Source organism: Erithacus rubecula (assembly GCF_903797595.1).
Source record: "Erithacus rubecula genome assembly, chromosome: 24".
Classification (NCBI taxonomy): domain Eukaryota; kingdom Metazoa; phylum Chordata; class Aves; order Passeriformes; family Muscicapidae; genus Erithacus; species Erithacus rubecula.
The window spans coordinates 6435536-6448875 of record NC_136676.1 but is presented as its reverse complement, the minus strand read 5'-3'; the positions used below and the strand labels follow the sequence as shown (position 1 = coordinate 6448875).

Here is a 13340-nt window from a genome sequence, read left to right as displayed (position 1 = left end):
TGGTTGTGACTTCCAGGCAGACACATTCCTGGACAGGCAGTTCCTCTGTGTGTCCATTTTCTGTCAGGATGCCTGTAGGAGGGAAGGAAGGCAGGAAGTGGTGTTGGGACACAGCCAGGCTTAATGAATCCAGTGTGAGCATCCTCCTGATGCACTGGGGTTTTCTTACTGGGCAGAGAGGAATAAAGGTTTTAGGAAAAGGGGAATTTTTGATGCCTTACAAGGCTGATATCTTTCACACCAGTTACAAATTAGCAATAAATAACCTCTAAGGAGAGAGGAACAGACAAGGGAGGAAGATGCACTTTTAATTGCAGTGTGCACAGAGAATGGTTAATGCAGAGAGGAGGACAGGGAGCTGCAAAGGAGGCAGCTCTTGCCTTAGGAAAGGGCCTGAGAACTGTTATTTCTTTGATACTTAAGGTTTATTCCATTGGTGATTTCTGTCAGGGTTTTTTAAATTTTTTTTTTTGCACTGTGGAATCATCACTTGAGTGTAATTAAACTTGTTTTCCAAAATCTTTGCAGAGAAGGGCAACCTCTTGCTGTGTTTTGGGGACTGGACACTGAAGAGTGAAGTCACTAAAAATTTGTCATTGGTTTTAATGGAAATAGATTTGTGCCCTTATTATTTAGGAGAAAGGAGCAGCTGGTTTAGAATTGGAGCCCTTTGCCTCCCAAATAAAAGTTCCTTCACTCCTTCCCAACAGACAATTAATTCCTCCAGGTTTTTCTGAGTTCTGCTCTACCCAGCCTGGTTGTAGAGCAGAGCAGAGTGCTGGCAGGGGAGGTGATTGCAAAGAGGCATTTTGTGAACATGGTTGGGTTAGGAGAGGGTTTCTCCAGCCACTTGTCCCAGGCTGGTCTGGGGGCACCCAGAACACTTTCCTGAGGGAGGGGACACAGTTTCCAGCTCTGGCTGGTGTGTGAGCACAGCACCAGAAAGGCAGGGAGAGCTCCCAGCTCCATTTCCACTCCTGGGCTCTGCAGCAGGGGGATTAAAGGGGAACAGCCCTGCAGTTCCTGGGAAAGCCTTTTTTCAGAGGCAAAGCCCTTTGCAGAGTCCTCCCTGCCCTGAAGAGGCACCTGTGCCCTCGCCGAGTGCTGGGCTGTCAGAATATCTCTGCTAATGAAGCAATCTGGCCCGAGGCTACTCCTGCTGCAATCCCCAGCCTGACTCTGGCTGCTCACACAGCACAGGGCTGGGCTGGGCCGGGCTGCAAGGAGGGACAAAAACAGGGAATCCTGCCCTGGTGTCCCCAGGACCCTGGGAGAGCCTGAGGGATGGTTCTGGGGGGCTCAGGAGGGGCTGCTGTGGCTCTTTGGTCTCCTCCCCTGTCCTTGGGTAGTGGTTTCTGGATGGAATCTGTTCATGGATTGGTTTGTGGATGGATCCAGGAGCTCTGGATGGAATCTGTGCTGGATCCTGCAGGGAAGGAGCTCTGGATGGAATCTGTGCTGGATCCTGCAGGCACAGGAGCTCTGGATGGAATCTGTGCTGGATCCTGGAGGGACAGGAGCTCTGGATGGAATCTGTACTGGATCCTGCAGGGAAGGAGCTCTGGATGGAATCTGTGCTGGATCCTGCAGGGAAGGAGCTCTGGATGGAATCTGTGCTGGATCCTGAAGGGAAGGAGGTGCAGGCTCAGGGTGCTCATCTGACAGGTAGCTGGGTTTCTCTCTCCTCCCAGCCTCAACCTGTCTTTCCTGTATCTGCAATGAGGGCCTGAATCTGCAATGAAGTTTTAAAACAGCTCAAAGGACCTTTGATCTCAGTTAGAACCTATCTTAGTTAGAGTTTTACTGAAACACATGTAAATAAATTACATTTAGGAAGTTTCCCCTTCTTTTATTGGTTGAATAGTGGAGGAATATCCAGGATAAGTAATTTGTCCCTGAAACCAGTGATAGGATGAGGAGGGAAATCTTTCTCTCTTAAGTTTAAGAGCTGTGCTTGAAGCATTATCTCCACTTAGAAAACACTTTCTGGCTCAGGTAACTCTTTGTAGTTGTTGACATGTTTGACCTGAGAGGAAGGTTTTGTTTCAATCCAAAGGGATGCATCCCAGAGGTGGGAACTGAATGTTGAAAAATGATCACTATTTACTGTGCTTGCTGTGGTAGTGCCTCTGTGAGCAAATTAAGAATCATGCTTTCACTTTGGCAGCTCCCTGGAAACACACAACCAACCCCAGACTGGCAAACCTGCTCCGTGTGCAGGGTGTACCTGCTCCCCTCCAGCCACATGTGCCTGGATTTGCCTGCTGCTCTCTGATCTGCTCTCCAGTGGTGAATCTGTTTACACTAATCCCAAAAGCTCTGCTGTTAAAGAGGCTGGAGCTGAGCAACTCCAGGCTCTGCTGCTGAACCCAGCCAGAGCTCTTCGCTCTACAGGCTCCTTAGTGGCTCCAGGGCTTGCTGGGATCAGTCTCGGTCTGTGCCTCTTGCACCCCCAAACTCCCTGAGTTCTGCCACAACACCCTCCCTGTGTCAGAAGGTTCCTGTCCTGCTCTGCTGTGACCTCTCCTGGAGGAAACATGGAGCCTTCCTTGGGAGGAGGCTGTGGCCAGGCTGTCCCTGCACTCGGAGGTGGAGCTGCCACTGGGAACAGAGGTGGGAGAGTAATAACCTGAGGGATGTAAAAAAAAAATTTTAAAAATCCCCACTCCCTTATAAAAAATGAAAGGAAATCAGACCCCCAGGAAGCCAAGTTCCAAAGAAGATGGAGTCAAGGGAAGGCTGAAGAAGATCCCAAGGCTCTCAAGAGCAGTTGGATGTGGAGTGAAGTTTTCTGGGAGCTGAGTGACCCCTCTCCCCACACAGCCCCTCACCTGCCCTCATCCAGAAGCCTCTGACTGCCACAGAAACGTCTCTGTCTCCCACAGCCTCTTCCAAGCATTTTCCTTGGATCATTAGGTGATAATAGAAAGTGATTTTTCCCCTGTCATCTTGAGCAATCAGAAGCATTAAGAATAAGAGCCTAAGCCTGAAAGCCTAAATGAGAGGGTTTGATGGGTCTGTGGATCTGCCTCCTTCATTAGAGCCAGGAGCAAAGATGGATCCCAGAGCTGGAGTTCCTTGAGGAGAAAATGGCAAGGAACAAGGATCATGGTCAGGCAACATCATGAGAAAACTGAGCAGTGGCAGAGGCAGCTATTGCTCAGAAATGGCCCTGCTGTCACACAGCAAAGCCACTGCTCAGTGTCTGGAAGGAAAGGCAAGGGGACACAGCCTGGGACAAAGCTGGGAATTTGTGCTGTTCTGGGAGCCCTGAGGCAGAGCTCACACACAACCCTGGCTGTTCTGCCACCTGGTAGAGACTCGTGGGCCACATTTCCTGTCCCATGTTTAGGGGAATAATTTATTTTTGTTGCCCTCCTGGGTAGAATTCTTCCTGCCCAGTCAATCCCACTTCAGCATCCAAAGCCAGGGAACTTCATCTTGTTGAGGTGACACATCCCTGTAACAACCACACAACTTCATTTTGGGCTGCCTTGTCCTGTTGGGGCAGCTCCACACAGACCTCGTGTCTGCCACAGCTTGTGATGGAGAACAAATTCATCCCGTGTGTGCTAAGCCTTGCTCCATCCATCTATCCATGGATTCATCCATCCATCCATCCATCCATGGATTCATCCATCCATCCATGGATCCATCATCCATCCATCCATCCATCCATCCATGGATCCATCATCCATCCATCCATGGATCCATCATCCATCCATCCATCCATCCATCCATCCATCCATCCATGGATCCATCATCCATCCATCCATGGATCCATCATCCATCCATGGATCCATCATCCATCCATCCATCCATCCATCCATCCATCCATCCATCCATCCATCCATCCATCCATCCCCACATGTTAAAGGGATGGAGCCAGGTCCCATCCTGCGCGGGGGTGCAGAGGGGCGGCAGCAGCGGGGCTGGGCCGTGTCCCCGCGGGTGTCCCCGGTCCCTGTGCCTGTCCCCGGTCCCTGTGCCTGTCCCCGGTCCCTGTGGCTGTCCCCAGTCCCGGTGCCTGTCCCCAGTCCCGGTGCCTGTCCCCGGTCCCGGTGCCTGTCCCCGGTCCCTGTGCCTGTCCCCGGTCCCGGTGCCTGTCCCCGGTCCCTGTGGCTGTCCCCGGTCCCGGTGCCTGTCCCCGGTCCCTGTGGCTGTCCCCGGTCCCGGTGCCTGTCCCCGGTCCCTGTGGCTGTCCCCGGTCCCGGTGCCTGTCCCCGGTCCCGGTGCCTGTCCCCGGTCCCTGTGGCTGTCCCCGGTCCCTGTGCCTGTCCCCGGTCCCGGTGCCTGTCCCCGGTCCCTGTGCCTGTCCCCAGTCCCGGTGCCTGTCCCCGGTCCCGGTGCCTGTCCCCGGTCCCGGTGCCTGTCCCCGGTCCCTCCCGGGCGGCAGCAGCCGGCGCTGCCCCGCCGTCCGTCGCTCACCCCCTCGCCGCCGCCGGCGCGGCGCTTCCCAGCGCCTCCGCTGTTTAAATGGGCCAAGTTAGAGAAGCGGCGGCGGCGGCGGCGGCGGCGGCGGAGGAGGGAAATCTTGTTTGGTCGGAGTCTCCGAACTGTGCGGTGACTTCTGAGCACCGATCAATCCGTGTCTGTCCCGGCCCGGGGGGCGCTGGGGCGGCGGGGGAGCGCAGAGCCGGCGGGGATGGCACTCTAGATGTCCGTGTGTCTGTCTGTGCGTGTGGAACGCGTTTGTATTTATAGATAGACAGATATACACAGAGGGATAAGCAGCGTAACGCCGCGCTGATTAAAATTTCCCGCAGGAGCGGGGATTAAAACCCAACAGGCGGGGATCATAAAGGCTTCGGTGGGAGCGGGGCGAGCCTGCAGGTGAAGGTGGGCGGCCCCGGGGAAAGTTCGCCGCCGCCCGGGTGTCTGGAGCCCCGCGGGCAGAGCCGGCAGCGGCCGCGGCTCCGTCCTCCCGGCGGGCGCCGGCGGGGCGGGGAGGGGTCGCGGAGCGGCGGCGGGGGCGCAGCGTTTAATTTTAATTATTGCATATAAATAAATAAACCAGGTGTCAGTTTAAAGGAAGCAGGGGGGCAGGGTGAAAGGGGGCTGGCTGGGCGGCGGGGAACCCTCTCCAGCCTGGCGAGAAGGTGGGTTGATCTAGGGGAATCAATAAGCTTTTTTTTTTCTTTTTTTCTTTTTTTTTTTTTTTTTTTTTTTTTTTTCTCCTTAAACCAAAATAATGTCTACGGCAGCAGAGACCTCTCCGAGATGTCAGGTATTAGTCCGGAGGGGCAGATCTGCGAGCCACACAGCAGCTCCCGGGTCTACGGTACACTAGGCTCTCCGTGGGAGAGGGATCCCAGACAGCTCTGCTGGGGAGCCAGCCCAGGAGATTTGTTAGCGGGCTGCTCCGGGGGATACCAGCCACCTCCGGCACCCGAGCGCCAAAGGTGCTTGTGCTGCTGCTGCTGCTGCTGCTGGCGCATTTCATCCAAACTCCAGCCAGAGCGAGGGCAAGTTGAACCGGAGACATTGGAGCCGCTGTGCTTTGGAGAGACGCGGGCGCACGGGGAGCGCGGCGGCACCATGCCTGCTATCAAGAAGGAGCGACTTGACAGGGAAGAGATGGCCCTGGCAGCTTTTAACCAGCCCATGGAAACCTTACCTGACTACCTCGCGCCTCTGGCCGCCGCTGCCATCCCGGTGGTCACCCCGCACCCGCCGGCTTACGACCAGATCTTTGCCCACCGCGCGTACCTGGGCTTCCACGAGCCCCACCACCCCCACCCGCACCACCCCCACCACCTCCCCGAGGACCTGATGCTGGAGAGGTTTTCCTCCATCCCGGATTTCCAGCCCTTCTTTGACAACGGAGAGCCTTGCATCGAGGTGGAGTGCGGGGAGAACAAGGCGCTGCTCTACATCAATAAGTTGTGCCAAGGGAGCAAAGGACCCTCTATCCGGTACCGGGGAGAGTGGCTCACCCCCAACGAGTTCCAGTTTGTCAGCGGCAGAGAGACGGCCAAGGACTGGAAGCGCAGCATCAGGCACAAAGGTACAGGCAGCGCTCTCCGCTCGGGGTCCCCGCTCCTCCTCAGCATCCTCCCTGTCGCCCCCGAGCTCGGGGGAGCCGAGCCCCTTCCCCCCGGCCCAGCCCCCTCCCCGCGCACCCCCGGCCGCTCTCTGCCGGATCCCCGCTCCCGCCGAACTTTTCCGAGCCATTTGGGGACGCTTGCCTTTCTTTGGGGAGGAGGCTTTTTGGGAAAGCGGGGCGCAGTGGGGGTGGGATATTTGGGGGGGGGCGGAATTTGGGGGGCTGCTCTCCGCTGGAGAGAAGTTTGATGCGGCTCGGGGGGTGGCGGGGTGCGGACCCCGGGGCTCTGGGGGTGCTCGCCCGCCCTGCGAGCCGGCGGTGGCGGTGGCGGTGGCGGCGCTGGTGGCGGTGGCGCCGCGGGGAGCGGCAGCGCGGCCGGGCCCGGCACCGGCGGGGCGGCGGGCGGGGCGGAGGGGGTGTTCCCCTCGCAGCTGGGTGGTGCGGGACCTCCGCGGCGCCGGCGGCTGCTGACGGGCGCCTCTGCCCTGCCTCCCTCCCTCCCCTCCCCGCCAGAGCCGGCGCCGCAGTCGCGGCTCCGCGGCGGAGCTGCTGCTGCTGCTGCGGGCGGCAGGTGGAGAGCGGGGCCGGGGGGGCGCAGCCCGGGATGAGCCGGGGGCCGGCGGGGTCAGCCCGGGGGGCTGAGCAGCGATTAGGAGGGGGCTGACACCTCGCCGGGGTTATTGATCCGCACGGAGCGGGGGCAGCGCTGATTGTCGCATCGCGGCCGCTTCTTTCGTGCCCGGGTTCCTGCTGCCTTCGGGAAGCCTCGGTTGCTCTGGGGTGAGTCAGGAGCAGCGGCCGGAGCTGCCCGGGGCCGTGCCCGGTGCGGGGGCTCCCCGGGGCTGCGGCGGCACCGCCCGGGCCGGGCTGGGCTCTGGGGGCTGTGTCCGGCTTCCCCTCCGCAGGAACCCCCGGGGCACAAAGTTGGCTGCAGGCGGGGATGGTGATGGAGCTGCCAGGCAGGCAAGGGGAGGGCTGTTTATATAGAAAAAGACTCGTGGCTCCCCCTCCCCCCGTCCCTAAATACTTTCCTTTTATAAACGTGCTGATTTCTTTTTCTTCTTTCTTCTGCTTTTTCTTCTCTTCTGCATATAGGGAAAAGTTTGAAGACTCTTATGTCCAAAGGAATCTTACAGGTACATCCTCCAATCTGTGATTGCCCTGGGTGTCGAATTTCGTCTCCAGTGGTAAGATTATTGTTAAACTATGTGCTTTAGTTAAGACATCTTCCCTCTCCTCTGCCTCCTTCCCTTTAAAAAAAAAAAAAAAAAATTCCTTTGCTTCTGTGCTCGTGGAACCGTGATGTCTGAGGGTCACGGAGGCTGCCAGAGCCCTGGCCGCACTGTGAGGGTTCCAGCAGTGTTCGAGGTGAGCAGAGAGGAGCCTGGAAGCAGAGCAGACGGGAAGAGCAGGGTTTGCCCTCAGGGCAGCAGCCGTCGGTGCGATTTTTTGGTTTTCGGGGGGAGCTGTGTGCGCGCAGAGGCAGATCATCGAGGAGCCTCTTCCTTATTCCCACCCCTTCGTTTCTGTGCATTGTGCAGAGAGGTGTGAAAGCAGCTAAATAAAGCAGAAGGGAAATGTAATTGCACCCACGTGTTACATAGTCAGAGCAGCCACAGTTTACAAACCGTCGCTGAGGTGAACTGCGTGAGAAACAATTCAAATGTTACAACTTGAGCATCGTTCATGGTGTGGATCAGTTATGGCTTTTATAGATCTTCCCTTCCCAGCTGCAGGGTTCTTCTTGTATTCTTGCTTTTATTCTGAGACTTCCAAAATCCCTCATCAACATTTTTGTGGAAAAGATGTTGATGCTATAAATAAAAGGCGACTGGAATCGTAGTAAAGTAAGGCCTTAAAACGGTTCATCATAAAAATAACATCTAACTGGGAGGGCAGAGCTGTTGGTTTGGGGAACTGAAGCAGCTCTTGGCCTGAAAGAACAGCAATGACTGAAAACATTGCCAGTAGCACTGTGGAAGCAGATACAGGTGGAAATGAATGTGCTTTTATTGACTGGAAATCAATAATTTTTGGTTTCGTTGCTTGCTTGGGCTCAAGTGAACAATCTGTTCACATGCAGTGTCACTGTGACTGGGAATGGCAGAGCTGGGAGTTGCAGTCCTTCCTGCATGGTGTCTGTGCCTGCATGGCTCTGTCACACATCCCCACATCCCCTGGGAAGGGGCAATAATCAGCAATTCCACAAATTAACGGGGAGATGTGTCCTGTGGCAGCAGCCACCCCACAGCTTTGCCTGGCATTTGGCACCAGGTGTGCACAAACCTGGCCCTTCCCAGCTCCTGCAGTTTGGGGGACAAGGTGTGATGTGGTGGGAGCAGCTTTCTCCAGCTGGGAGGTTTATCTGTGCTTTAGTTGCCAGCTGTGTGCCTCAGAGCCAAAATTCTGCCAGTGGCAGGGATGTGCTGCTGTTGTGGGGATGCTGAGAAGGGCCTGGCCAGGTGGTGCTGGCTGCTGGACATTTTCTGGGCTAGCAGTACCAGAAAGTCATCACACACTTTGCCAGCAGCAGGATTTTCAGGGGTTGTGCAGGGGTAGGTGCATTTCCAGATGGGAAGACAGCTCTGCATGAAACCAGTGCCTGATACAGCTTTGAGAACTGGGTTTGGAAAGTACAGAGGGAAAAAGAGGTTGGTGCTGTTTTGGGAAAGGAGAAATAAATCTTTCTGGACTTGGCTCCCGCTGCTTCCCCAGCAGGGAAGGGAGGTTTGGATGTCAGAATTGGCACAGCAAGGCCAGAGCCCACTGAGCACTTCTGTCAGAACTGTGTTTCTCAATGCTCCCTGCACTTTCTGTGCTGTAATTAGCACACATCCCTGACCAAAGGACAGTTCCACATTTGATCCTGAGGTCTTTCTGTAGTGCTTTGTGGTAGCTGCATGCACTGCACATCCAGAGCAGTGGCACCAGGAGGAGGATTAGGAATTGGGCACGGTTTATCTTCCCCCATTAAGTGATTGTCCATTCGAACACCACCGAGATCCAAGGGCTGATTTCTCTCAAAAGTAGAAATGTTTTATATTTTATAGTGCAGATGATGGAGACTTGCAGTGCCTGGTGCTTGTGTGACCGGTGGGGGTGTGGAGGTGGGGAGCTGATCCTGTCTGCTCTGAAATCAGTCCTTGGACAGCGGGAACACTCCAGGAAAACTCCAGCCGTGCGTCTGGAAGGGGGCAGGACAGCCTTTCGGGGTCTGCGTGTGTGCAGGCAGCAGGCTCCGAGCGCTGAGCCCGGCTGTCCCCGCGGGCACGGTGACATCCAGCGTGTCCCCGCGGGCACGGTGACATCCAGCGTGTCCCCTGCCAGCCCGGCCGTCCCCGCGGGCACGGTGACATCCAGCGTGTCCCCTGCCAGCCCGGCTGTCCCTGCGGACACGGTGACATCCAGCGTGTCCCCTGCCAGCCCGGCTGTCCCTGCGGACACGGTGACATCCAGCGTGTCCCCTGCCAGCCCGGCTGTCCCCGCGGGCACGGTGACATCCAGCGTGTCCCCTGCCAGCCCGGCTGTCCCTGCGGACACGGTGACATGCACCGTGTCCCCTGCCAGCCCCGAGCGGGCGGGCGGCAGCGCCGGGGGCTCCGTGCGCTCGGGGGGAGAGAGGAGGGGTCGGTCTGCAGAGGAAATTGCAGCGAGCATCGCTGGCATCGCCCCCGGGCTGCCATCGCCCCCTCCCCGGTGCCCCCGGGCGCCGCTGGCGCCGCTCCCCCCCGTGTCCCGGAGGGGCCGGGGCTCGGCGCCCGCCCCCGCCGCAGCTGCAGACGGGGCCGGCGCCGCTCCCGCTCCGCCACCGACCGCCGGTTTCCTGCCCGGCCCGGGGGAGCGGCCGCGCCGGCGCCTCCGCCCCCGGGCTGCCCCCGCGCCGGGCCGGCTGTGCATCCATCCGTCCGTCCGTCTGTCTGTCCATCCATCCATCCGTCTGTCTGTCTGTCCATCATCCATCCATCCATCCATCCATCCATCTGTCTGTTCGTCCATCCATCCATCCTTCATCTATATCATTCTTCATCCATGCATGCATGCATGCATCCATCCATCCCTCATCCATCCATCCATCCATCCATCCATCCATCCATCCATCCATCCCTCACCCATCCACCATCCATCCATCCATCCATCCATCCATCCATCCATCCATCCATCCCTCACCCATCCACCATCCATCCATCCATCCATCCATCCATCCCCCATCCATCCATCCATCCATCCATCCATCCATCCATCCATCCATCCATCCCTCACCCATCCACCATCCATCCATCCATCCATCCATCCATCCCTCACCCATCCACCATCCATCCATCCATCCATCCATCCCCCATCCATCCATCCATCCATCCATCCATCCATCCATCCATCCATCCATCCATCTGTCCATCCATCATCCATCCCTCACCCATCCATCCATCCCTCCATCCCTCCATCCATCCATGGATCCCTGTCTCCCTGTGCAGGGTCTGTTCCTGGGCTTTGTGCCCTCACAAAGGGAGGGAGAGCAGCTCTGGAATCCTTATTGCTGAGCAGAAATCCCTCAGCTTTGTGAAGCCCAGCATCACACGTGCAGGAGGAGTTGGAAGTGATCCACGTGATTGTTTCCCTTACCAGACAGAGTGTGACCCTTGCTGTGTTTCCATTCTCATCCTCTTTTCCCATCCTTTTTGGACAGAATGTCTGTTTGAGTGATGGCCCTTGTGGGGTTCAGGGTTTGGGGCACAGGTAGAGAAGGAAAGACCCATTTCCCCAAAGCTGTTGTGACATGGCCACATTCAAACAAAGCAAAACAAAGAGAGCAATAAATGATGTTTGGGTTTTGCCCCACGTCCATCACATGCACAGACCCAGGGTGGGTGTGCAGGGCTGGGGCACTGACAATGGGAATTCATTTGCTTGCTGGGGCTGTGTTTTGCTCTTGGTTTGATTTATATGTGATTCCTTTTATTTGCTGCTTTTTGCTTTTCGCCGTCGTGGTTGTTGTTTTCCTTTGCTGCCCTGAGGTTCAGGCGTCAGTCCAGGACTTTGTCAGGGATGGGAAGAGGAACTGTCTGCTGACTTCAAAAATGCCAGTAATGAGCAAAATCTGTTGTTTAGCCCTGAGGTTTCTGAGCCTTCTGCTGGCCCCAGTTTTCGTGCAGGGGTGGAAGGCAGCTCTGTGTCACCCAGAAAGTGGCTCTGTGTCCCTCAGGTGCTGAGCTCTGGGTACATCTCCCTCTGTCCTTCTCTGTGTTCCTCCCCTGGCTGCTCCACAGTTTCCTTGCAGATCCAGGGGCAGAGCAGCTCCTGGGCAGGGAAGGGAAGTCCTTGGGCAGCTGAGCATGGTGGAATCCAAATTCAGAGACCAAAAGGAGAATCTCCCACATTGGGCACAAGTATTCCAGGAGAACTTTCCCATGGTAAAAGGACTTTGCCTGCTGGAGAATTTCCTTGGCTGCCTGCAGAAGCAGGATTAATCCTGAAATTTCACTGTTAACTGAATAGATGAGATTTAGGTTCCTTTCTGAGCTGCCTTGGGCTCAGGGATGGGAGCTGGGGAATGTTGGGGTTTGTGTGCAGGGGACTGTTTTCATAACTTTGCCTTTGTGTCCCTCGGGGCTGCCTCATGAATGTGGAAAAAGCCCCTCTGTAAAGCAGACTTATAAACCTCCAAATCCCCCCAAGGTCTTTGGCACAGTCTGTTGATTTTTATTTGTGGTTTCATGCTGATTTGGCTTGTTGCTTTTAATCCAGCACATTTTAGTTCAGGTTAGTGTTTGTTGGAGGTTTTGGAGATAGATGGACTTTTTTTCTTTTTTTTTGGTGGGGCATTTTTTTTGGTTCTGTTTTGTTTTTTTAAAGGACTTGGCCCAGGTGGATTTTAACCTGTGTTGCAGTGCAGACTGGCAGGTTTAGCTTGAATTCTTAACAGCAGTTGATTCAAACTCTGCCAGATTTCAGCTTTATGGAGGAACTGGGGATGAGGTGAACCCTGCTCTGAAATGGGGTGAGAAGCTCCCAGAGCCCATCCAGGGCTGGGCAGGGATGCTGAGTTTGGGAGCAGCTCTCAGGGTTCCTGCTCTGCTGCTGGTGTCCCAGAAAAGCCCCAAAAACCCCCTGCCTTGGGGTCAGAGAGCCCTTCCAGAAGGGATTTCCAGGGGCAAACAGCTGGAAATGGGAATCAGCGTGGCTGGAGAGGAGCTCTGAGTGTTGGAGTTGTTGCTGATGGTCCAAACTCTGCTCCTGTCAGGGGCTGGAGGGTGGTGCTGCCCCAAGAAAAGGAGCAGTTATTGTTCTGCACACAGGCAAAGCAAACCCAGATCAATGGCTCTGAGAGTGCCAGCACAATGCCAAAGGATTTAATTTTGTGGATTATTAAATACCCTCTGGAAAGGAAAATATTAATTGGATTGCAGGCTTGTGAGTGAGCAGTGGAGATGTAGAAGCAGCTGTGGCTTAGGAAAATAATTTTATGTTGCAGGGGGCTTGAAGGAGCTCCAGGGGGTTTGTCCTGGTGCAGGAGCTGGGCTGAGGATTTTTGCTCTTCCAGGAGCAGGGAGGGACAGGGCAGGCAGGTCTGGTGTGATGGGAGGGCAGAGGAGGAGCTGTGTGTGGGTCAGGAAACCTGCCTGGAAAAAGGGAGAAAATCTGTGCTGGGCTTGGTGTGTGAAGGGTCAGTGTGGAGGGAGCAGATCCTGGGATGCTCTGAGAGGGGATTCCTGACCCCACAGCCAGCATGGGGCTGATTCCCTGGGATCTGCTGCAGGAAAAGGCAATTTCTGAGCCAGGAAAGGGGCAGCACTGCTGCCTGCTGCTGGAATTCTGCTGCTCTGAGGAGAAGCAAGTGAGAAGAGACAGAGAAATAAATGTGGAGAAGTGGGGCAAGCAGCATCACCTCGTTAGCACCGTGTCAAGGGCAGTGGAAAGGTGACACAGGAGGAGTAATTTTGCTGTCAAAATTATTTAGAGATGTCATTAAACTGCTTAGGGCTGTCTCTGGTGCTTCAGGGCACAGACACCTGGTTTTAATTTGCACTGCTCTGTGTCCAGCTCGCTGTCCTGGCTCAAAGGGACTGGGGCTCCTTTGGAGTCTCCTGGCAAAAACTGGCCAAAAAAGAAAGGCAAAGGGGGCCAGCAGCAGGGTGAGATCCCTCCCAAACTCCCTCAATTTACAGCTATCAACTGTTCAGGGCTGCAGGGATGGGGAACTTGGGGCTTGTCCTGGTTCAGTGATGGGACAGGAGAGCACAGAGCAGGTTCTGCAGGGACCTGCTGCAGGGGTCCAGGCCAGGCTGGACATTGGGTC

General features: G+C 55.9%; 1 protein-coding gene across 1 annotated transcript in view; it reads left to right on the top strand.

Annotated features, from left to right (window-relative positions):
• Nucleotides 1-4548: 4548 nt before the first annotated feature.
• SAMD11 (sterile alpha motif domain containing 11) overlaps nucleotides 4549-13340 on the top strand; it is an 83131-nt gene continuing 74339 nt past the window's right edge. Inside the window, exons 1-3 of the mRNA XM_079326306.1 lie at nucleotides 4549-4671; nucleotides 5208-6007; nucleotides 7142-7233. Of these exons, the coding sequence (XP_079182432.1) occupies nucleotides 4658-4671; nucleotides 5208-6007; nucleotides 7142-7233 (906 nt within the window). The 5' untranslated portion in view covers nucleotides 4549-4657. The remainder of the gene's footprint in view (nucleotides 4672-5207; nucleotides 6008-7141; nucleotides 7234-13340) is intronic.